The 25498-nt window shown below is 44.2% G+C and overlaps 1 protein-coding gene across 3 annotated transcripts in view; it reads right to left on the bottom strand.

Annotated features, from left to right (window-relative positions):
• The window catches only part of LOC119539706 (sine oculis binding protein homolog), a 153603-nt gene that overhangs the window by 11263 nt on the left and 116842 nt on the right, over positions 1-25498 (bottom strand). For 2 of the 3 annotated variants that reach the window (XM_037843415.1, XM_037843416.1), the window contains one exon: positions 7071-9029. In XM_037843415.1, the coding sequence (XP_037699343.1) occupies positions 7074-9029 (1956 nt within the window). In that variant the 3' untranslated portion in view covers positions 7071-7073. Of the gene's footprint in view, positions 1-7070; positions 9030-16718; positions 16727-25498 lie in introns of those variants that run through there. The other variant, XM_037843417.1, reaches the window with a different exon arrangement.

A 25498-nucleotide genomic window follows, 5' to 3' on the forward strand; every position in this document is an offset into this window, starting at 1 on the left:
TTGAAATTACTCTAAATATGGGTTTAAAATATCAAAAGGGCTTGCTGATGGGATGCAGAACTTCACTGGGAAACTTAAACCTGGTCATTCTTGCTCCCACGACACCCAATCTGCCCAATTTTTAAAGTGTGCGTGTGTAGATTTCCTTAGAAAAAGATTATGTTACTCTCTGAATTTCCAAAACAAAAGTTGAAGGGTGAAATCTAGGGTTTCCCCTTCTCTCACCAAATGTAGCTTAGCCACTTTGCTTCTAGATAATTTGTTATTGTAGGTTGGCTCAAATTTAAGACAGTAACATTTTAGAAACACTTGGAGAACTAAGCCAGCTGCAAGGAGGATATCATTACAAATTGAGACACATGTTCTACGGGAATACCATTCATTTTCAATACAAAGACATGTCTGGGGAAATAAGCCATGCAAATGAGGAAGAGATATGCTTTTTAATTGCACTTTCTTGGACTTTATGTCAATGCTTCACATCAAACGAGCACATAAAGTATGCTTCTCCCTTCTGTTCTTAAAATGCATTAAGTCCCATCCTTACCTCCTTTTTACCCCAAACAAAACACAACTTGCTGTCAAAGAAAGATGACAAACCAGAGGTTCCAAATGGGGATGATGTACGGGAATGAGGCTGGGAGCTCTGGATGGCTTTGCTTTGCCACAGCACTGACCCATGGCTGTGTGGAGAGCATGCTGCCCTCGTGTTCCCTTCTCCCTAAGGATCATAGCCCATTTGGACAACATGGGAAAATTGTGCACACATGCTGTTGCTTAAGACCACAGCGCAGCCCTAGGAAGAGGCAACTTGACTGGTTTCCAATTTACAGTCATTTAGTACACTCCAATCAATTTTACTAGAATTTTAAAAATGACCCGTGACACAATTTGGGTGTGTTTTTCCCTCTTCACTGATGGCCTCACATTCTCAGCCCTGACCCCACCCTACATTTTTTTCTTAAGCAAAATGCTGTGGAAATCCATAAATCCAGAGAAAAACCTCTCCACGCAGTATTTGGAGCTGGCATCTGAGATGGCAGTTACTCCTTTTCCTTGAGAATGGAGTGCTGTTCAACGATTCCAGCGCTAAACTGTTTATCTTTTAAAGCCAATTTATTTGTTTCTCTGAAATGAATTCCTTTTATGCCTTTGAGGCATTAAAAAAAGTTTACACATGCCTAATACATTGCCTTAACATCCTTCTACACATAATTCATTATGCATTTAAAGCAGCAACTGAAGAATACAAAAGAATTCTAGGCAGGACACCGTGAAACAACAGAGAACAGCCACCCTTTGTCCCTCTGGCAACATCTCTTCTACAAGAGAGCCTGGAAAAGGCAGAGTGTTCAGGGTGGAGGTGAGGGTTCCCCTGCATGACATAAGTGTTCCCTGCCGTAGTGTATTTTGGTCCTCAGACACCTCTGCCCCTCTGTAATGCTTGTTGGCATGAAGGGAGGTGTCAATGATTGAACTGTGATGCACGGACAGCCACGTAGGCCAGCGAGGGGTGATTCATTGGAAACCAGTCATAGGGCTTATTTCTGGGGAACGGCTTATTAACAGCTGCTCCAATGCTTCCCCGTTTCCAACTACACACTGTTCAGGTAAAGAAGCCTCCTGGGGAGCGTGCCCACCCACCCAGCTTCTGCCCCAACAAAGCCCTGGTATCTGGTGACCTGTCCACTTCTCTGACCCTAGCCATCCCGTTCCCTGGGCCTCAGTGGCAGGGAGGAAAGCTTTTCCAAGGAAGGCCAGCGACTCTGCACGGCTACACTTTGAAAGCCCACGTGCAGTGGAAGTAGCTACCTTGTTTCTTTTCTTGCTCCCCTTTTCTTCTTCTTTCACCATAAGCACCGCACAGAAGATGGGAACTTGAAGAAAGATTTAGAACCTTTTGCATTTTGTTACTGAGGCAATCTTGAAGGAAGCAAGCACTACAGTATGTAGCAGCAACAGGGATTCAGCAAAATTAGGTCCACATAAAAAAAAAAAAAAGCCAAAAATAAATTTCTAAGTTTTAAGGGAAACTTAAAATTAATTCCGCTTCCTCGGAGATACAAGCAAAATCCCAACTCAGATATTACTCAGAAATAATACAAAATAATCCTTCAGATATGTAGATCAGATTTTTTTCTGATTTTTTCCATGGCCCTCGCCTCTCAAGAAAATACCTCTATGCACAGGCACACAAAACTCTCCATGAAATTTCAGAGGGAGTTGCTAAAGGCCATCCATGGACTGGCCCAGTGGGGGGCAGGAAACCCCAGCTTAGGGAGGCTGCCACATGGACCGGAAGGGCTAAAAATCAGGCCAGGCCTGTGCTCCCCTACACCACCCTGGGAGTCAGTGCCTCTTTAAAGTTGCATACTAGATGCTTCTCGTTTCACCCAATCCCAGCCCTGACAAAAATGGAGGGTGATGGCTACACCCGAAATAAATACCTGGGCACCCCTATCATTTCATATTCCATCAAAATCTAATTGAAATATGACCTGAAAGCCACGTGTGTGCACATAAAACCCGACGTTAAAACCCCTTGTCACAAGGGCTAAAATGGATCCAGCAGCATAGAATGGGAAGTGACTGAGGCCAGTCTTGACACTGTTCATTCCAGAAAGCTTCCCTCTACAAGCCGGAACGATCATGGGGGTAGCCTCCCAGGTGCCACCACTCCCAGGGTATAAGATGCAGACTAGCAGCCTTTCCTCTGGCTCTTTGTATCAGCTCCACCTGGAACTAGTCAGTCATCTGCATCCCAACAACAGGTTCAGTTTTTACATTAGGAGTTAGGTTGCCAATTAACATTTCCAATAATCAAGTACTGGAGCATCAAATATACTCTGGCCCAGGACCAGAACATAACCCATTTGCATTGATTTCCTCTTTTCACTCTCAGTTTTCCTTCTTTTCCTTGTTTTAAAAGTATGCATGCATATTAGTATTTGGAACATATGGACTGACTTCAGAATCTCCTCCAAGTTAGCCTCCTCTCTCAAACTTCTCAGTGGGAGAGACTAAATTGGCAAAAAAGTTACCTGTTGCCTCCACCTTTTTGGCTTTCCTAATGAGGTGAACCCCCTGCCTCGAAACAGTTGTTTCTGGGGTTGTAGGTCCATGACCAGACTAATAATTAAACTCCAAGAAGTCAAAACTACAGGCGTCTCCTCCGGCTTTCCCGGAGAAACCAAAAGTTGAGCCCTACTGCCAAGCCTGGAAGAGCGTCACAAAATTGGGGCCACATATTTTATTTCTGGTTTTAGAAACATAAGAAACTGCCAGCCACAAAGGCAGAAAATAGTATGGACCATTTCTACTGAACAGTTCAACACCCAGTTGCTGCCTTGGAGGGGTAAAAAGGAGGTTGAAAGAGTTAAGCCTGGTACACATTTTTTCCACTGATTATTTTACTTAAAGAGGATATGTCATTTCCCTGGAAAATCAAGGAGGGGGGGATGGATTCTTTTGAATATCTTCAAACATTTGCAGATGGTTACTCTGAACTCCCCCATGTACCATAAACAAGTGTTAACTGCAGAGATTCAGAAAATGCACACATACAAACAGCTCCCTCCCAAGCCCCCAGGCAAAGACAAAGAAGAGAGTATTCCATTTATAAATGGAATTCTTTGTGGATAGAACAGTTTGGAAAATGTTTATCCATTGTTTTTCTTACTTTTTGGGCAAATATTTTTCCCCAGCTTATAGATGCTGAAGCTGCAGAACTAGTATTTGGAGTCTTAAAAGTTTAGGATTAGAGGGAGTTTACAACCTTTTAAAATCATCAACTAAATTTAATTAGTTCTGCATCTGGGGAAAAATATTTCTCCATTCAAGTCATGTGTAATCATATCAAGAAGCATAAAGTCAGGTAACCAGGAACAGAACAGCTTCAAACTGCAGGGAGAAACACATACAACAACTATTATTTGCAAAAAAACTAGCAAGAATGATGACTTCTTTGAAGACAACTGTAGATGCCTGGGTTATTGGTTTCAAGATACACTCTGCTTTGAATCTATTTAAAATGGTCAAAATACTAATACAGTCTGAGAATGGTGGACATAGTGAGAAGAATGAAGACTGCCTGAAGTTACTGCCAGACTCTCCTATGAGGAATAATGTAATGAGGAACAATGAGGAATAATGTAATAAGGACATGGAGAACTCACTCATCTGCACCTCACCCAACGCAACTCTCAGCCTGGGTTTTGTTTTGGCTTTAACTAACCACCAAACAGTGTTCAACATCAGGGCACAAAAACCATGCAGCCCTTTATTTAACAGATCCATTTCCAATTTCCCCAACCACACAAATGGGCTGGGTTTCAGAGGCCTAGAAGAAAAACAACGCCAGTGCCACGTGTACACAGAAAATGTGGCAAGGTCAGAGGGAATGAGTGAATTGTGGTAGGTTGAGACTGTGCTGTGAGGTGACATGGAACTACAGAGGGTAAGAGGAAATGTGATTTAGTGGAGGAGAGGTGGCTCTTCCCCCATCTTAAATCACTTGCTTTGTCACCCTGCTGTAACTGGCAAAGGCTGAGCGTTTCTGATGTTAGAGAAAAGCTGTAATTTCTTGGGGGATTCATCATAAAAAAAACCCTCCAACCCCATAGGGTTCTGGACAATTTCTTCACTGCCTTTTCTGAAGCAGGCTTCAGTCAGGTTAATATTTTTAGCAATGAGTCTGGAACACATCCAAGACCATAGCCTGATTCTTTATTCAGAAACATATATCACCCAAGTAGCCATTATATATTTTCACGTTTTGGCCCCACATTACTTCATGTGCTAATGGCACTATACTTGACCTGTTCACTTCTCACCCCAGTGAAGGTAGAAAATTCTTTCAGTGAAGGTAGAAAATTCTTTCACCTCCTGTTAGCCCTTCAATCTCCTCTGAATGAGTGATATCGGAATGTGTTAAAATGACAATTCCCCAATGCTTTTTGACTTTCTAAAGGTTTTGTCACACATCTTCCCATTACTCACAGCATTGTCAACCAGATTATATTATTCTCACGGAGAAACCGGGGGAATTTTCAATTGAGATGGCTGTAAGAAAGTTGAAGCCCTCTGTTTTCAGACAGTGGAACTTGTAGGTATCAAATCAAGAAGGAACGGTGAACCAAATTTTCGTAATTCTGCTCCTACTGACAAAGCCGTAAGTGGAAAAGGAAACCTCGAACTATGGTGGCTGAAAAATACTTCTTATACCACTCAACAAGTCCCCGTGATCTGGCTGTGCTTCCCAAGCAAACTTCTGTCTATCAGTTTAGCTGCCCATGTAAATACTCTGACTTACGGACAATGTGCTGGACACACTATATCAAGTGTTCTGTCTGTGTTCATATTTTCCACTGCGGAATAATGAACTGGTATTTTTGGTTTGTTGTTGCTGGAGAAAACAAGATTGGAATACTACCTAAACACTTGGGAAGTTAGAAGGTAAGCTTAGTTGTTCCCTAGCAACTTTCCCCTAAAAAAACTGAGGTGGATAAAAGAATGTCATCAAGTAGGGTAATAAAGGGACCAATTAACCTGTTCTCCTATAGAGGATTTTACAAATTTAGCTTTGGAGTCAGACAACCTGGATGAATCTCAACTCTGCTACTAAGAAACTTGGAAATCTTGGGCAAGTTACTTCACTCTTCTGTGCCTCTGTTTCCTCATCAGTAAAATGAAGACAATAATTGTTGTATGGCTCTAAACAGATACCACTAAAAAAACACTTAGAAGAGACCCTGTACGCACAATTGTTAACAATTATGCCTGCTTCAAGGTCCATTTCTCCTACCCCAGGCCTCCTTCCTCGGTGGGTTCATATCCCTACCAGCCTGTAAATGCCTTGAGGTCAGACATTGCATCATATTCACCCTGGATATGATGCTCAAAGTTAGGTGCTCAGTAAAGTTTGCCTCTCTCTCCTGTTCCTTTCTACAAACAGCTGAATAAACTCTACTGAATTTTGGTCATATTGAATCCCACTTGGACAGAGGAGACAGGCCTGAAATGAATACTGGCTCCTCCCCTTACCAGCTCTGAATTGGGCAACATCTCTAAGCCTCATCTTCCTCATTTGTAAGATGCTGATAATACCACTTATTGGCTGGAGGATCGCGGGAGGCAACTGGCTATAGCCAGCATGTGTCCGTACACGCCAGTCCCCCTTCCCCTTGCTGAAATTCTGCTATAACAGGGCTCAAGCCGCTGGTCGCTCCCCTCCCCCATGAGTCAGAGATGTGAATTCTCATCCGGTACATCATTGCAGCTCTTGTCCCTGTCAAAGCCTCTCACTGTCTCCAGAGGTGAGCAACTGACCAGCTGAGCTGCGTAGTTCAGGGATGGGAAAAAGCAAAGCTGGTCCGTGAGATCGGGGCCCGCCCCAGGAAGTGATGGTTGCTGCCAAATTGAAGGAAGAGGCCCCATGAACAGGAGCTGCGGGCTGCTGCTCCAACACGCAGGTAAGCAATTGGGGCTAAGCAGCCTGGGTTCTATTGGCCTAAACATATGAGATTAAATTTTTATTCTCATCTTGCATATGGAATCTTGTGCTTATGGAGAAAATTTGGTGAGACTGGATATACTGCCAGTGAGGTTCCCAGCTCCAGGATGTGGCTTAACCCACGAGTTAGCTGGACCCTTAATCACAGCCCTGCAACCTCATGACTGAACATTTGGGTGTCCCAAGTAATCACTCCTTCCACCCCACATCCCACTCTTCCCCAAGGGGATAAATGACAGAGATGAACATAATAATAAAACTGGAAGCATAACTAAGGAGACAGTGTTTCAAGTCAGGTTGGAGACTGGGCTTCACCATTAAAAAAAGCCATCTTGGGCATGGCACTCACATGCTGTGACTCAGTTTCCTCAACTGTAAAATGGGAATACTCCTTAACTATCATATTGTTTGAACAAAGAGACGATCGTTTGTGACCACACAAAGTGTACTGTAAAACCGTGATTAATGATTATTAATACAACTATCTCTGGCCCCTGCTTTGTAAGAAGTAGGCAGAGGGGCACTGGCTCTTGCTGAGAGCCCAGGAGGACATACAAACCTTTTACTTATTCTGATTTCTAATTCGGAGGCACCTCCTTTTGAGCGGCGGTTCAAGGTCCTCAGGCCCGGCGCTGAGCATGGGCGAGGAGATGATACACGGCGCCATGGCAGCCTTCTCCGCAGGTTTTGGCACAGGCTGGATGACACAGCCCGTCTTGGGCAGCATCCGCAGAGCATAGGCGTGGTCCTCGTCCGCGGGGTTATTAAGGTTCGGGTCTGACTTGTCACCCCCCGCCAGGTCCTCCTCCCCCATCAGCTTTTTGGCCGCCTCCCCGTCCAGGTGGCAGTTGGAAGCACAGTTGTTCTCCTTCACCGACTCCAGCTCGCTCACCGCCGGCTCCTCCGCACACAGCAGCTTCTTGGGGGGCGCAGGCGGCGGCGGCGGCGGTGGCGCCGCGGGCTGCTCCGGCGGCGGCTCCGCGCTCTGGGCGCCCTCGGCGGCGGCAGCGCCGCGGGTGCCGTTCACGATGACATTGCAGGCGGCGGCGGCCTCGGGACCCGCGGGGGCGCCGGGGCCCGGGTCGCCGGCGGCGGGCGGACTGCAGTGGCCGTCCCTGCAGCCGCCGCAGGTCCTGCGCTCCGCGGCGCCCGGCTCGCGCTCCGCCTTGACGTGCGCGTGCAGCGCGCGGTGGATCACGTTGTGCAGCCGGGCCCGGTGGCCCACGGTCAGGTCGATGACGCCGTCCTGTGGGGCCTGCAGCACACCGGCGAAGCCGAGAGGGCCGCCCGCGCCCGGGGGGCTGCCGGCGCGCCGCGTCAGGTCCACCACCTCGCTCCTGCCGTGCTCCGCAGGCGCGGGCGCCAGGCTCAGGGCCTGGCCGGAGCAGCCGGGCGGCGAGTCGGCGGACTTGGACGAGCCCTGCTTGGAGTCCCGGGGGGACAGGGAGTGTCCGCCTGGCTTCCCCCCCGCTGCCGAGGAGTCGCCAGGGGCGCTCGGAATGAAGTTCTCCCCGTTGCTGGAGAATCCGTTGGGAGGCTTGGAATCATTGACGTGGGGGATGGGAATAGGGATGGGGATGGGCACGGGCAGGGGTACGATCACGGGGTATGGCACGAGAAGGGTGGGGGGCGGCACCAGCGGGGCGAGGGACGGCAGCCCGAAGTTCATCATCTGGGGCACGGGCATCGGGCCATTTGGCATCATGCTCACCGGAGGGAAGGGAAGACTCGGCAAGGGGGCGCCGGGGGGCGGAGGAGGCAGCAGACCCGGGGGGTTCCCGGGCATGGTGGGCGTGCTCGGGGGGTGGATGTGGGGCGACAGCATGGGCCGGTGCATGGGGCTGGAAGTGGGGCCCATGTTCCTGGGGCCGCCGGGCGGGGGCCCGATGCCGGGGAGCATGGGATTGGACAGGGGGCTGTTGGGGTTGGAGGCGTGGTGTGGCGGCCCGCGGATGAAGGGCGGGCGGATCTGCTGCATGATCTGTTGCTCCATGAAGATGGGCAGCGGCACAGGGCCGCGGTTGGTCATCACCATGGGAGGGCTGCGAGGCGGGACGCCGAGGGGAGGCCCGATGCTCGCAGGTGGCTGGACGGAAACGGGAGGGATGTTTGGAGTCTCGCTGATGGGGATGGACTTGGGCACTGGCGTGGGGATTTTAGTGACAGAGCAGTTGGCAGTGTCAGATGGAGACACGGTGGTGGACGCCGACGGGCCGGGGCCCTGGCTTTGGCCAGCTGCAACCACCGGGGAGGGGGCCTTCCTCCGAGCATCTGTTAGCGGGATATTCCAAGAGTCTGGAGTGAGCAGCTGCACCCCGGTGCCTTCTGCTTTATTTTCCATGGGAGGGTGTAATGTGCTGCACAGCCCAGCTGGAAGATTGGCCTGTGTCTCTTTGTAGAAAATGTCCATTTTGTACTGATTGAGACATTTTGCACTGCAGAACTGAAGCCTTCTTTCCCCGTCCCCAAAATCCAGGTATTCTTTTGTGTGTCTTATGTGCTTACACCAGTCACATACCTAGAATACAGTAATAATAAAAAAACAAAAACAAAAAAACACAACAGGTGAGATAAACAATTTCCTTGGGTTGATAGCATTTCATGTTTCACATAACGGTTCTTTCAAACTTTATCAAATTTTTCAAATAGGCTGAAATGTTTCCTTCTAAAGGGTAAAATCCTTAAATGTTTGTAAAATGATGGGTTTGCCTTACATGTTTGTAAAATGATGGGTTTGCTTTACAGATATTAACTCCTCAGAATGGCAAGCATCACATTTTCCTATTTTTTGTTTGAAAAAGAAATTGTGTTTTCCCCTTTAAGCATGACTACAAGGTGGATCTGACAAAAAGGAGTACATGTATCTGCCCACACATTTTCACTTATCAAAGAGGCCCACTGTAAATGCAAAGCTTAACAGTTGTGGAGGGAAGGATTCTCCAGAAAGTTCAGTGGGCTTGAACCTAGCCCCTTAAAATTCTCCTCATGTAGAGTCACTTCTCACTATTGACTGTGTTCGATAATACACTTGGAAAGGGTGTGCTGTGTTAACCAACAACACAAAGCGCTGAACATCATTATCTATGGCTTCCAAGGAGAAACTTGGAATTAGTCATGAAGTCTGTGTGAGGTTTAGCTATTCCCAACCTGTGATGTTGCAGCAAGCTAGAATTATTTTTTGAGCTGTTTGCCCACTCTCTCTCAGTAGTCAGAATTTTTGGTGACATTTCTTGGCAGGCAGTCTTATTTAACAACTTTTCAAACACCAGAGAACATTTTCCAAAGGTTGTTATGGCTTTCTTTCCCCCTTCAAATCTACTCTTGGCAATAGAAAGACATCACCAAATTTATTTTAAAGTTGGGCTGCAGAACTAATTAAAGGCTGAGAGCTTTTCCCAATTGGAATTTGCTAGACACCAGAGTTCAAAAAATAGTCATTCTAGGCTTCAGAACCCATTACTTTGGAGAAATTATTGTGATTTCATTAACACATTAATTTTGCAACACCATCAGCTCTCACAGATGGTGAAGACATGATCTACAATTCAAATATGACTCTTGTTTGCACAAATGTCTTTCCTTCATATGGCATTTTAAACAAGAATTAATATGAGTAATCTTGCCATAGCTATAAACAGATAAACAGATGTCAAAATTTTCAATAGTTCTTTCGTGCCTTACTTTTTTGACAGAATTTTACACACACAATCTTTTTTTGTTTTTCTTCTTCTTCTTCTTTCTGGTCATTTCCTCAGCACTCAAGTCATATGGCAGCAGAGGAAGAATTCTGAAATGCAGTGCAATGGCGAGTTTATTGAATTTGAGTCACTGCCCAATAATGCACTGGTTCCAATACTGTTTTAAACCGAATGCTGTTTTTGTTGAAGAGGGTGTCTGTTGGTGCGTTTTTTTGTGTGTTTTTTTTTTTTACTATTGTAAACTGATAGCATTAAAAGGATAAATTTTAATAATGATTGGTCACATCAACAATGCAAAAACAACATATGCTGGGCATTTGATTACTCATCTCATTTAACTTTCAGCTTTCCTTGATTGTAAACAGTGGTGGCATGCTAGTCTGTGATTCTGAGCGCACACACGCGTGGCAGATGTGGGTCTGTATGTGTAAATCCACTCTTTTCCTTCTTTTTTTTTTTTTTTAACGGATATTTGCAGGAAATAAACTTGATCGTGTGAGACCGAATAACAAATATTATTGGCACACATTAGTTTTTCTGTTTGGTCTCATATCAAATGGCCTTTTCAAAATACTTCTTGCAAAAATTTGAGGAGAGTGAGAAAACTGCTGAGTGACCTCTGACGATTAGAAAGATATTCCCTCAATTTAGGTATCAAAACTGTTCCAGTTGTTAAAATGGTAAAAAAAAATAATAATAATAATTTCAATGCTAATATATGTCTACGTTTCATTAGAGTGTTTCATGTTCCTCCAGAATTTATCATAGCATTTATCATAGCTGAGATGTGCAGAATCCATCAGACCTTAAAAAAATCTCATCTAGATAGAGTTTAAGTAAACTAGTAGGAAAACGTGATGCATATTAGTTATTATTTTAAAATCCTGATCATTTTAAGTTAAACAATGTGTAATGACATGACATTTAAATTCAGTTATGAAATAAAACCACATGCTTCTGTTTCAATATTACACATCTGTAGAAAGCCTAAAACGTAAATTTACAAGCTTGAAGCGAGGGATCAAACATAGCTTCTCTAAAGAACATTATCAATGATTTAAACTAATTAAAAGAATATACCAAATTTTCTGGCATAATTCTTTTGGATCTTATTTTTTGGCCATAAGGGGGAAGAATTTTCTGAAGCCCTTAATTGGTTTTTAAATGCCAGACTGAATTCTTTGCCTCCATAGAATTTCTCTGTTTCCTCAAGCTAAATAAATATTTTCAAGTGAAGTAAAAGAAAAAAAAAATTGAAATATAAACGTAAATGTTCTCCCTTCGCTTTTAGTAATTCATTGATGAATAAGGAATGCCATTAGACCTATCTCAATTATCAAATGGTAACTCTCCACCATATTTTATCTATTTCCACTAAAAAGAATTACAGACATCAAAGTTAGAAGCAAAATTCTATTTCATGAAACTTTCTAGTTACAGCCAAGGCCTAATGGTTAACTGATTGTTTTTCTATAACACCCCTAAGTGTTAAGGTAGTAATGTGACTGTTTGTGACTATCTTGACAGGTGCTATGTGTATGAATGTGTGTGTGCATCTCCTTGCTTTATTACATTTCAGTTTCGAATACTAATCTAAAAATACAGAAAAGCAATCTTTCCGACGAAGCAAAAAATTATTAGAGAAAAAAATTGTCATTTAAGAAATAATGAATCAAGTCTGTCTTCCAGGACACATCATTTAAGATGAGGTCAATGAATTTATGGCACAAATGGCTATATCATGTGAGGCAATAAAAAGCAATACCATCATTCATTCTACCTCTAACTAACGACACACTTGTAGTAATTAAAGATTACATCTAAAGAGCCTGAGCTGATTACTTAAGATGTGGTAGTTAGTTGAAAATATATACTGTATATTTCTCACTTTAACAAAATAACATTTGCATATCCATGAGATACACAGCGTGCGTCTCATAAACTGTGGTTTTCTGAATTGTGATGATGTGGGGGTATTCTTTCCTTCTTTTTTCCACAGACTTCTAAATATATATATATATATATATTTACTTTTGGGGACATTATTTTTTCCCTATTATGCCAAGAAGTACCAACATTCCTTCAGATATTTTAAAAGATAAAGATTAACAAGTGCAGAGCTCAGCTCACTGGGTTCTGGAATGATTTTCCCCTTAATTCCACCCCAGCTTTGTTTCTGTTGGAATCTGGCCCCTTGGTTCCACTGCTCTCCCTAACAGGTCCCAGACTGAACAGAGCCAAGGCTGAAGCTGTTTCACGATGACAATCTGGGGACAGAACAATCAGCTAATGCAATGCCACTGGGCCAGGCAGCTGAAATGCTTCATATCGCAAATACATAATGTATCGCCAGAAAGACAAAAAGATCACAACAGAGATAAACAAACGCGTATTTCATTCAACCCTACAACAGCAGGCCTCAAAAAGATTAAATTTACCTTCCTGGGATGTGTCCAGTTCTAAAACAACAGAATGAACATTTCCTCTAGTCCATTTAAAGTATTTATATTTTGGTGGCTGGCTGCCAGGGCAGTACTTATAAGCTCAGTGGCCTGATGGATTCACTCCTTTCCTGTGAAATAAATGTGTGGCAACTTACACAGCTAAACTGCTCAAAAGACATTGCCTCAGCAGAAATATCACTTGCACTAGATATAAGAAAACCAAAAAACAGGACTTCTGTTTCCTATAACTATTTCCAGCTTGTATTTCCCCTGGAAAGAAAGGAAGCTATTCATGTTGGCAACTGAGCCTTTATTTTTATATAAATGTCTAAAGTCAAAGCCAAAGTGTGCCATGAGGTTACCCACAGGGGTACAATATATACATTCTGCTGGGCTTAAAAGGAAATTTGGGAAACCGGGGAAAGGGGCCGGGGTCCTAATTAACACATTAATCAGCTGTCAGCTGCAGAAGTGAAGTTCATCCTTTAATGGAACCCACCGCTGTCTTCTGAGTGGTCATCTGGCATCAGGTAATATTTAATTAAGAAACTCTTGTTAAAATCGTTCTTATCTGGGCAAAGACATTTGCAGCGATGGATTAGTAAAAAGATATTTACAATGCCATCAATTGTTGATGCCATGTTGAATGCCATCCACGAATTGAAAAACAAAACAAAATAATTGCATTCTCCTGACTTTCCAATTACAGCACTCAGAAGCTGCAGCTCTTTAAGCAAAATTGTAGCTTGCCATAAGAGGCTGGTTCTCTAGCCCTTGGCAAGTTAAATGTGTCATTGATCTCACAGTCCAGGCTAGCTCAGAAAAATCATGGGCTCACCTGAGAGTGCAGCCACGGAAGATGAGGTGTGGCTGGTGGCTGGGGGCACTCAGTGTTTTGAAGAGTTCAGGGCATGCCCTACCACTTTAAACGGTCACTTGGAAACATGATTTGAGGGTCATAGAATATCCCTCACCTGAACATCTGCTTCTCAGTCCAGCCCTGGAGTGCCACAGACCCAGCACTAGTTGATCCTTTGGTTTAGATATTGCTTCCAGCAGTGCACACGGGAGGCAAAGGATGCTACAGAAATCATGCAATTTGGAATCAGAAGATGTGGGTTTGAGTCTAGACTCAATCACTTCCTAGCAGTGCAACCTCATGAAAATCTCAGCTTCAGTTTCTTCACTGTAAAATGAAGCTAACAGTAAAAGCTAGTCATGACTATGTGCCAGGCATATCACTAAGCTTGCCCAGCCATCACCCCCTCATAGTTGCTGATGTCCCAGGAACGTCCGGTAAGTGTAAGTTCATTTGGTGGGGAGGATGCTCCTGTGGCAGAGTGAGGAGGGAAAAGGAGATTTTCATCCACAGCTTTCCTATAAACCCGTGTGTCTTTCAAATAGAATGGGACGTGTTTCTTTCTGGGCAAATGCAGGCTGTGCCTTATAGACACCAACTCCCACCATGCTTCCTAGGAGACTCTGTCCCAGAGGTAGCAGAGAGGCTGTCTGCAGTGACAAGAAACCCAGCGACAGTTCTCTGTGAGTCCCAGCTGCCCTCCCTTCTGAGAAGCCTCTATTCAACTCCTGCCGAGCCCTCTTCTTTTTCCAAGGCTAGCATGCGCTAATTCAGGCTAAAGCTTGATAAAGCGGCACGGCTGCTTGGAAATGAGTGTTAGAACCATTAAAATGAATCATTCCTCTTAGGCACAACTGCTGTTTGAATAGTGGAAGCCATAAACCATGCATGCTATTCATGTTTTATTAAAAAACAGAGCCGATGAACGATCTGCTTGACTCATCACATGGCAGAACTATCTTCCAAAGGAATGGCCAGAAGCCACAGTATTGGACGCCATAAAGACAGGATGACCCCGCTGCCGTATGGCAGAATGTGTGCTTGAGGGTGAGGTGGGGGGCATGGAAACCAGCGGGGGAAGACTATCCTCATGGTTCCAATTTTCCTTGCAAAGTTGGATGGGAAAGTAAAGCAAAGAAAAAGATGACCTACCAATAGACATGTAAAGCCATACAGAAATCAGGAGAGGGAATTAGAACCAACAAGAGTGCTTGTACTTAAAAAAAAAAATGCAGAAGTTCATTTTCAAAATAAGAAACTGTCTGCAGGTTCAGATCCCAAAATGATGATGTTTGCAACACAGTTCTTTTTATTTAAATGACTTATTTGATTTTTTGTTTTGCTTTGTGGTTTGGGGTCTCTCTCTGTGTGTGTCTCTCTCTCTTTCTTAAATAGGATTTGGAACTCAAGGAGAGGCTAAAGAGCATCTTTGTTAGAACTGAAAATCTCATTAGAAAACTGCCCAGGGGGAGCTTTATACCATGACTCAAGTTCTACTTATCTTATAAGTTTTAAGCTGGATTCCAGAAATTTTGGCCCAGATCACAAGGGCAGATCCTTCTCTTTCACATGTGCCATGAGCTCTGTAAGGCCAAGCAGAGATGGGCTTGGTTTTCAGGGTCTCCGTGAGCTTTGAAAACCGCTCATTACTGACCAAAGTCTCTGTTTCTACAGCCAAAGCCAGAGCTGGAATCCTCGGCTGCATTCTGTGGCTGTGTCTCTATCCTCACAGCCAAACACAGGCTTCGGGTGAAGGTGATTTTTCCCTTTGGGCTGACATTTTCGGTTGCCTAAGAGAGTTACCATATCATTACAAAACTCTCCGCTTCATTTAAGCTGGATAAATGCAACTTAACATCCTCATACACAAGTCATTCAGATGGACACTGAAAATGCAGTCAAACATCCAAAAACCTGGTCTACCCAGAGCCAAATGTCTGACTTGCTTTTTTCCACTTATTGGGCCCAGAGAGGACACATAAATTGTAGAAGAAATCTCGGATCAATGAAATTTAGCCCTGAAAGGAAGCTCAGAGATCATCTAGTCCACCCCGCCAGCCTCCAGCTCCAGGTGGGGCCCAGGCATTTAATCACTCTGGGCCTCAGGTGCTCAGCTATAAAATGAGATCATCAACAGTGACAGCACTCCCTGGGAAACGTGCAGAAGAAAGGAAACCGGCAAGTGATCACAGACAGGGAAAATGTGCCACATAAAAGCAGAGAGCTATGTCCTACCCGTCTCCCATTGTCATGCAGCTGCCATGCGCCCTGACTAGATGTTCTCTCCTTTTTATCAACTCCAGATATTGAAACTATGACCTCCCACAACCCAATTCATTCATTCACAAGTGAACATTTATTGAGAGCCCAAGACATGTCAGGCACTGTGCTGAACTGGGGCTACGAGTTAAGTAAGATGTGGCCCCTGCCCTCAAATAGCTTAGAGTCTACTCCAGGAAATGGGAGGCCAGCAAGTTTTTGTTTTGTTTGTATTTAACTATCTTTCCTTCAAACTGAAGAGAACTGAGCTTCTATTTGTAGTGCTTTTATTTATTCAAAAATAAATATTTAATCTTTACTATATACAATGCTCAAAATGGACTGGACTATGGACAGCGCAGAAAAGAGACACAGTACTTGCCCTCAAGAAGTTTGAAATCTGGCTGTTAACAATGAACGGGAGAAATTAGCACATGCCCCATCTCCCATCCCCAGCCCCGATCCTCCCCAGAACCTACTCCCCTCCCCCCATCAGCAGATCTGTTCTAAAGGTTAAAACGCAACTAACAGTTTTTAACTAACAATTATGCTTAATATTTTACAATCTCAATACCAAACTCCCCTTTGTTCTTCTGACCCAACACTGTGGCTACCCCTCTGTTCAAAGATATTATCTGAATCGTTTTTCAGATGTATATTTACCTTGTTTACTGTAACTCCTCATGTTTTCAAAATACATATTTGAATCTCTTTTCAAATTTTTCAAATGTATCTTTGATCTCATTGTTACTCTCGATGTTTTCTAAATGCGTATTTGAATATTTGATGTTTGATTACTTGCGACTGTGACTGTGAGAGTCCCCTCCCCAAACCTCCCCTGCCTAGGACAGTTTTGGGGAGGGACAAACCTTGGTGGAGACCCAGCAAACTGATGGGTGAAGAGGTGACGTGTGCTGGTTGCCCAGCTTCTATCTGTGGTTACTCACCTCATTTCTTTCTTCGTGCTGGTCTTTAAAAAAAAAAAAAAAAAAAGGCATAAATCATAGTTTAAAACCCTGTATGTTTTGAGTTCTACAACACAGCTAATCTCAAATCAGTAAGAGGCCTGTTTGGAAGGACTTCTGTTATTATCTGTGATAGCTGGAGCAGGCTCTCTCCTGGGGATTTTATTTGAAGCTGCTTCCCGGACTCCTGATGTGCCCTTGCTGGCTTCTCAGCAATGGGCACCACCAAAATGCTGTCGGGCTCAGGCTGTGTGTGTGCGGGAGCCCCCCACCCCCACCCTGCAACAAGAGCACTGCGGGGTTAATTTAACGGCCCTTCTGGCAATTCTGTATTGTGTGCCCCTACCCAGCCCATTCTCCAGCTACAACTTGGAGGCTCTCAGCTGCTCTTGGTGGCCTCATATGCATTCAATAGGTCTCTACTGGTTGCCTGGAAACAGCTGGGGAAGGGTCCTCCCTGCCTGGTCTCGTTCAATCCTCTTTTAACAGCCTCTTCACATTTCCCTGCAACCGAGGTCACAGACCAAACTAGCTCCTACCTGTGGGTGCTCATCATTGCCCCATCTTGGCCCCTGATGTCCATCTCTGCCCAGTCCTCAAATATCTCCGGGACACTCAGTCAAAATGCATGGCTTCTGTGATCAGGCCTATTGCAAGCCCCAGCTTGACATGAGAATAATACATTAAACTAGTAATAATAGCATTATTTAAGAACTAGTTACCATGCTAAGCATCCTACATGGATTATCTCATTTAATCTCCACAAATACCCTATCATGTCAATAACTGGGGGTTAGATAGGCTTAAAAACTTGCTAAGTTTGCCTACATGGAAAATAGATGGCAGGTCCAGATTCTAAGAGCTCTCTGGCTTCAAAGCCCATACTGCTCCACTATCTCAAGGATTTTTTGCATTTGCCTTTGAAAGTACAGAATTAAGATGGTTGACTAATATATGATGATAATTTCTTGGTTTGAAATTCCAGAATCACAGACATTTAGACCTATGAGGAACTTCATAGGTCACGTCCAGCCAACCTCTCCCCAACTCAGCAAGCTTGGGTTTGCTTCTATACATAGGCCTTCTTCCAGATGGCACAAACACTTCCTGCGGCAGCCAGAGCGAGTCACACCAAAATGATCTTTCCTCTCTGCACTGACTTTTCTGGTGGTTTCCACAGAGAGTTGCAATATATTTGCTGAGTCCTATGCTGCAGGGAGCAACCCATTTCATTGCTGGGCAGCTCCGATTATCAGGAAGTTGCACAAACTCTACCTCCCTATCACTTCTACGCACTGGCTATAGTTCTATTCTCCAGGGTTGCCCAGCATCAGTTAACTCCCTTCCAAATCTCAGCCTTTCAAATACTTAAAAAGAGTCATCATATTCCCCCAGATTGTTACTTTTAAACATCCCCAGTTTCTGCACCCAGTCCCCAGGGGACAGGGTGCATACACTTCCCCTTAGAGGGGCCCAGAGTGGAATGCAGTAGCCCGACCGACACCGAGTGCAGTGAAACCTCCCTCACGAACAACACCCACCTCCAAGAATGCCACCTAAGGACGCATGTGCTTCTATAGCACTCACATCCCACTGCTAGGTCTCTGCTGTTTAAAAACATTTATTGAGTATCCGCTATGTACCAAGCTTGAAGCTTTCACTTAAGTTAGCTCCTTTAATTCTCACAAGTTTAGAAAGGAGCTACTGTTTTTCCCATTTTATTTGAAAGTGAGAAAACAAAGGTTAAAGAGATAAAGTGCTTCTCCCCTAAGCTCTCACAACCTACAAAAAGTAGAGCCAGGACTCAGATTTGGAATTGCTGACTTCCATCCCATACTCTTTTCACTCTACCAGGATGCTTGCTTCATGCTGAGTTTCTGATCAACCAAAACCTCTTTCTCCTAACTGCTCATCAACCATTTGCTTAATGATCTATTCAAGGACTTTTGAGGGTAAGCCAGCAAAGCCTACTGGTCTAGGGTTTCAGAAATCAGAAACCTTTTTGCAATTTTGAAAATGTGGTCAACGTTTGTCTATTTCTGATCTTTTTGAAACCTCTCCCATTCCCAGTAGAGCAAAGATTACCGAAAAGCAGATACGAAATTATCTACAAATTTCTTCATGGGGGCTTGGAGATCTAAATTCACTTTGAGTAGCAGGTGCCTATCTCTCTGGAATTCACAGTCTTCAGTCTCTAAACACATTTGTTCTCATTTTCAACCAATGCCTCAGGCTTTTACTCTTCACGTGGAAGTGGCAGGGTTTGGTGAGGAAGGTGGTGGGCTAGGAATTGGAAGACCCAAGTCCCATTCACCCAGTGACTTTGGGTCATGTTTCTGTGACCTCAGGGCCCCTACCCTTCAAGGACTGCTGTGAGTATCAAAACAATGGAAGCACTTGGAAGCACTTTGGAAAACATCAAGTGCCATATAAAGAAAAGACTTTGTTTTATTACTATAAATGTATAGCAATAACATTTTTGCTATAACAAAAAAAGAGCCAACTGGTTTACCTACATTTTATTCTTACTTAGCCATTATTCTTCTATTAAACTCAGTTATAAAAACAAATAGAAAACCCACTACCATGAATTTTCCTAATGATGTGTACTTCAAAGTAAAAAGCATACCACAAAAATACAACCCAGAAACCCAAATCAACGAAAAAACTTTACCCTCCTATCCCCCCACACCATCCCAATTTTCCAGTGTTTCCAATGGCTTGTGGAATGTTTGACAGCAACATAATTGCAATAATGAGGAGGTCTGCAGGCCAGGTTGTGGTCTTAAGTACACTGTGGATGTTTTAGCCCTAGGCTCAGCTTCAGGCCAACACCAGGCACCTGGGCTACAGTCACCAATGGAATCCCTGTGCTCAGTCACACAGAAAGGTGACATTTATGGTATCTGGTGCACAATGCTACAAATTCAAAGAGGCCCAGTGTGCTTAGTTCATAAACTAATTTGGGAGTAATTTGGGTTGCCTGTATTCTTTAGTTAATTAAAACCCATGTGAGAGCTCCCCACTAGTGACAGTTTCTTCGGGATCTGAGAAGGATGCACTGAACTGTTTCTGATTTCGAATCTACTTGTTGATTCTTTTGTCTCTGAAAAGCTTCCCAGCAGTTTGTAGACAGCTGGTTTGCCTAGTTCTCTTCTTTTTTTTCTGTGAATTTAGCCATCCTGCTGTGCTAACTACCTGGTTGAAAATCAACACTCCACTAATGCTAGATTCTCCACTGAGTATTCCTCTTACAACTCAATCCTCATCCTTAAATCCCAAGTTAGTCCAACCCAAGCTCCCTATCCAGGTTGAATGCCCAAATTGCTAAATCATGTGAAGCAAGATCTAGGACAAAGATATGTATTCATATATATTTACACACACCTGCTATTTATATACCTCCTTTCTTCCATTAAATTCAAGTGGCTCAACAGACACTATCACAATACATCTCACCAGCAGTCTGTAAAGAGACAAGCAGCCAGATCACACACCTTATTTGAGAGATAAATCAATTAAGACTAGCAACAATTACATATCAAATGTCATCTTTGGGTAAAAGCCCCCATCTCATTACCCCTGTATAACTAACTACACCATTCTTTGGCCATCTCTGAAGAAGGAAATGAAAAGTGGAAGAACATTTTCATTTGCAACGCAATGGACAATTGGACTGTTGGCTCCTAGGTGAAAAGAGAAGTGCATGTGATAGAGCTGCCTAATCCAAATGGCCTGTGATACAGCCACCCGATCTGGCGAGGCACAAGAGAAGGGAGTCTTTGGAGGATAATCTCAATATCTGAGGATGGGCCTCCTATCTCTTTCTGTGCTTCATATCTCATAGCAAAGTGACAGGCATTACTAGCTAAATTCTGCTCTATCAAGGCATACCCTTGGGGATGGGAAGAAAGAGGAGGAGGTAAAGTACATTTACCAAGTACTTGTGTATCAGAATAGAACCCATAAGATGCTGAGGACCTCCATGGTCATAGCCGTACGGCCTCTCTGGTCACAGTTTACTGAATCCAAGGGCATCTCAAGAGCTTGGTGTGGACTCTGCTGGGCAGTGACAAACTAACCCAACAAAACAATCAGATTTTTTTTCTTTGGGAAATTTGATATCAAAATATACTGAAGAAACCAAGTAGTGACAGGAATAGTAGTCATGGAAATAAAGCCAGAAGACCACAGAGGAAAGGCGAGAAGAATTTGCAAGGCAGCAGAGGTCACCAAGTAGGGTGTAGAGAGAAAGGGGCTGGAAATGGCAGGAGTAGAAGCCGAGCTGCGGGAAGTGGTGCATCCTTAAGGGCCAAGCACTAAAGCAGGGAGCAAGATGCCCATTCCTTGGTAGTGACAAGACAGCCCAGTTGCCCAACTATTAGCACTGTGGGACCACCTGCACTGCCAAAATAACTGTCCTGGCTCCATGAAGATTCCTGTCTTACTTATTTCCTTGGACTTCTTTATAGCAAACCTTCATAACCTTAGAAAAGACCAATAGTCTATCTCATCCAGCTTTATCTACTCCCTCTGATTGAATCCTCACCACAACCTTTCCAAGTATTACTCTCTATTAAGAGATAAGGAAAATATAGGAAGGCGCAGTCACTTCAAAGCCCACCTTCCTTGCATGTTCTAACAATACTTTCTCTGTGTGCTCAGGATGCTCTTTGCAGTATATCCCAATCTTATGTCCTGCTAGAGGTGTGGGGTGCCCAGGACAGCCTCAGCCCTGGGCTGGAGTGGACCAACTCATGCCCAAGGGTCGGGAGGCCATATCTTCTGGAGATTCAGTAGCTGGAAGTGATGACACCAGGGCACTCCCCTTTCCAATGCCCGCATACAACAGAGCTGGCATTTCTGAGGGTCTCCATAGGAAGGAACTGTGAATGCTCCACCTGGTCCCTGCCTATTTCTAAACCTATTGCAACTGCCTCTATCTCAATGTCCACCCTGATCCCAACTCTCCATTCCCTAAAGTGCAGTCTGAGGACCAACAACTAGTCCCATCAACATTGTGCCCATGGTCAATGAGTTTAGGAAATTCTGCACATCCTGCACTCTTCTGGGGGATTCTCAAACTCCCTAAGAAGTTTGCAGAAAAGAAGTGCGTTTAACTTGATCAATCAGAGTTTTCCCAATCTTTAACAACAGACGTTTCTTTTTCTAGCAGGAGCCTGTAGAAAAACACTTTGAAAAATGATGTGGATGCATGTAAGACGGGGTCTGGAAAACTAGGCCTACCATTTTTCCTCTCTTAAAGCCTTCCTTTGTGGATACTGGGCCTGGGTTTTGTACCACTTTTATACCCCTGCACTGGGAAGGACTCAAAATGCAGCTGTTCATTGTTTGAACTGTAGGAAAAGGTGAGGGGGCTTCCCACGTCAGCTTCCTTCTGCCTGTTGGGCTCTGTCTTGCCGGGAAGCAAGGTTACTCTTTCCCTTGTCACACTTCTCAACCTGACAGCTGCCCCCTCCCCTCGGATCGGCTTCCTGTGCTCACCGAAGCCCAGGCCTTATTACATTTCACCCTGTGGTTGCAGCTTCTGCAATCACTACAAACTCGATTTCTGTCCTCTTGGTTCTAGTTTCCCACATAGCACATAAGCCCGAGAGGATGTCAGGAGTACGGCTATCTACCGTGTGACCTTCCAAACCCTGAAGCTCGTCCACCCAAGAGCATTTTAGACGACACCGCCGCACTTTCTGCATCATGGACAGATTCATGAGCACTTCATGAGAAATGAACCACCACAATCGAGGAGGAAAACTCTCAAAGCACAACAACAACAAAAATGGCCTGTCAGTATTTTCATATTTGTACACAAAGGACCATCCTTATCTGTCATGCTGAATAAAAATATAAAATAAAAAAATAATCTCTCAATCAGCTTTTTGGCACACTGATTTTGAAATAAATTCAATTGGTCTATGTGGGCTAATTCTACTCCAAGTCATTGATCATATTGTCTTTTCTTCTGGTCATTCCCTGACACAGACCTCTGGGCATATTTACCCTTATTAAGAGTGAGCTTGCGTCTCAAAGGGCCAGAAGAACTGTGGTCTCAGAAGGAAAATGGGTGACTACTCCTGGACGAAGGAAACTCTTCTAACCAGACCCCGGTTTCCCGTAACACATACTTCATGGCCTGATTAACCCAAAGGGAGCAGGGATGCTTTTAATACTGTGATTTCTAACAGGTAACCTAACTCTCCTAAGTCCTACCTGTTGGAAGCAAACCAAATTCTCTTCTAAGTCCTGTTGATGATGTATAAGTCATTTTACCCATCCATGTGACTACAAAGGCTGCAACAATGATTTAATGAAAAAGCATAAAACTAAGCTGCCCGAATCAACATTGCTGGACATTTAAAGAAAGCATAGGTTTGGTCTTGCAATAGGAAAAGTGAGCTGTGGAACGAGCAGCCTCGCCGGTTAATTGAGCTTTTTGCTGAGCACCCGTGAGACGTGAGAGATGGATCCAGATTGGAATTCCATTATGGGTTTTTAATAATTAAACATTTTATGTTTGCAACTTCATTCTCCTGTATTACTTTTTAAATATTAATCTATTTACATCAGCTGGACTTCCTGCAGCTTGACACGCAGTGAAAGGGATTCACACAGAGACAGGCAACTGTGTTCCTAGCTTGAGATGTCTTTCATGTACAAGAAAGCAAATGCAACACTAACCCACTGTGCAACCAACTCCTCGACAGTAATTACCCCACCATTTAGAAGACGGCTTGTTTGATTTTTTTCTTTCCCACACAGTCATATGTTCCTAACCATTATGTGACTTTTCAATGAATGAGAATCCAAATTAATCTTGAGTTTTACATCGCCCCTCAATATCACGGGAGCACCCAGTGCTCTTCAGAACCGGGGTTAGCAAATGGAGATAGAAGGTATGTGAAGATGTCCTTGGACATTACCCCAAGCTGTGATGAGAACCCCACCAGTATAAAAATCCCAAACAAAGAGAGCATACATAAAAACCTAATTAGGGGACAACCCTGGTTTACACAGTGCCCTCTTACCCTTGGGGCTCCCCCGAAATCAGTCATCCTGCTTGTTTTCAAGGCATTTTAAACAAAGCGGTATCTTCAACAGAAAAGCAACTCTCCTTCTGGGTGAGCACTGCTGCTTTCCCGGTCAAACTCCAGCTCAGGCAGCAGCTTGGTGGCCCCCAGGTGTCCCCTCCGCGGCTGATCTGACCTGGAGGTCCAGCTGCCTGGCCAGCCCCACTGGCTCCAACACAGAACATCCCGAGGACACAGTTGAGCCCGTCCCAGATGCCTGAATGCAAAGGCTGCTGCCTGAGGTGATGCCAGACCAGGCTTGGAGATCACAGGCCATCAAAGTCCAAGGACGGGGAGCCTTAGCTCCAAGTATCCGCTGCTCCACAGATTACGGCCCCCCCTGCTTCTGCCATCAGAGTCATCATTTGTCCTGCGTCTGCACTCGACCCCTCGCAGAGATGGCTATAGAACAGCCTCTGATATGGTTTCAACCTAAGAATTTTATTCCCTTTTAAGACAAAGCTAGCAGTGCAGATCAGCCATGTCACAAGGCTGTTTCAAAGAGCAAAGCACCATTTTACTTCATGAAAAAAGATGAGGCATTTAAAGTGGAAAATTACATGGGAGTGACCCCTGTAATAGAAAAAGAGCCTCCCCAGCCAGCCACCTCCATGACCACAGGGGAAGCTAGAGGAACTGAAATTCCCGAGAGATTAAACAAATATATTCTCCAAAGGTCGGTACACCTTTTTATTGTTTTACCTTTCAGTACTATCAGATAGGTCTTGCAAAATGCCTCAATGCAAATGCCTCTGTAATTAATTTCAGCCAGAAGCCCATCCCCATGCACCCTCCAGGCAATGCAAGGAGCCAGCCTGGCTAATTCATGAAGGCTGCAAGTCCTAAAATAGTGCCTGGTGGTTCCTGAAGCTGACTGTCTTATTCTGCAGGGAAGGGTTGGCTGTGCTAGACTTTGGAAAGGACAAGTCAATTCCTCGAGTGTAAACAAAATACTCCTGAGGAAAAGATAAGCCTGGGCGTATCTAGGTTTCCAACATGGCCGAGGCCTCCATAACCCTCAACAAGCAGTGTTTGGTTCTCCCAGTAGCAGGCATCCCCTAACTCTGGGTTTCAAAATCCTTTCCCACCAATCATAGGAATCTTTAATGTCACCCCCATTCCTGCCCTCTGGATGCAGGACTAACAAACCAGCGGACAGAAGGGCAGCCAGGCCTCTGCCTGACCCCAGAGTAGGTGGGAAACCACCCCAGACTCTCTCCTTCCTAATTTTCTCACTGGGGGGAACACGCCATCCTTTGGATTGGTTTTAAGGAAAGCAAGCACTTAATTTCGGTGGACAGGAATAATTCAGAAGGGGATTGCCCACTGAGCTTCTCATATTTATAAAACAGACTAGGGGAAAGCAGAGAAAATTGTTCTGTTTTGCCTAATCTCCAAAAACTGGTTTCCTCGAGGAGATTATCCCCGCCTTTGTCCCTTTGATTTTCAAGTGACTTAGAAAACAGAAAAACATTCCCTAGAAAATATCTAAGAGCTTAATAAATCGTAATTGCTTGGAAGTTCCCCACTAATATTCAGTTAAATTTTTTTTCCCTTAATTTAATTCTATTACTCCTACCCTAATTATCCCCTTGTCTTTAGCTAAATAAATTCCTTCCTTCCTCAGTGTTTACATCCTTCAGATGTCTGAAGACCATGATCATGCCAACCACCCAA

This window comes from Choloepus didactylus, chromosome 7, assembly GCF_015220235.1.
Source record: "Choloepus didactylus isolate mChoDid1 chromosome 7, mChoDid1.pri, whole genome shotgun sequence".
Lineage (NCBI taxonomy): Eukaryota > Metazoa > Chordata > Mammalia > Pilosa > Megalonychidae > Choloepus > Choloepus didactylus.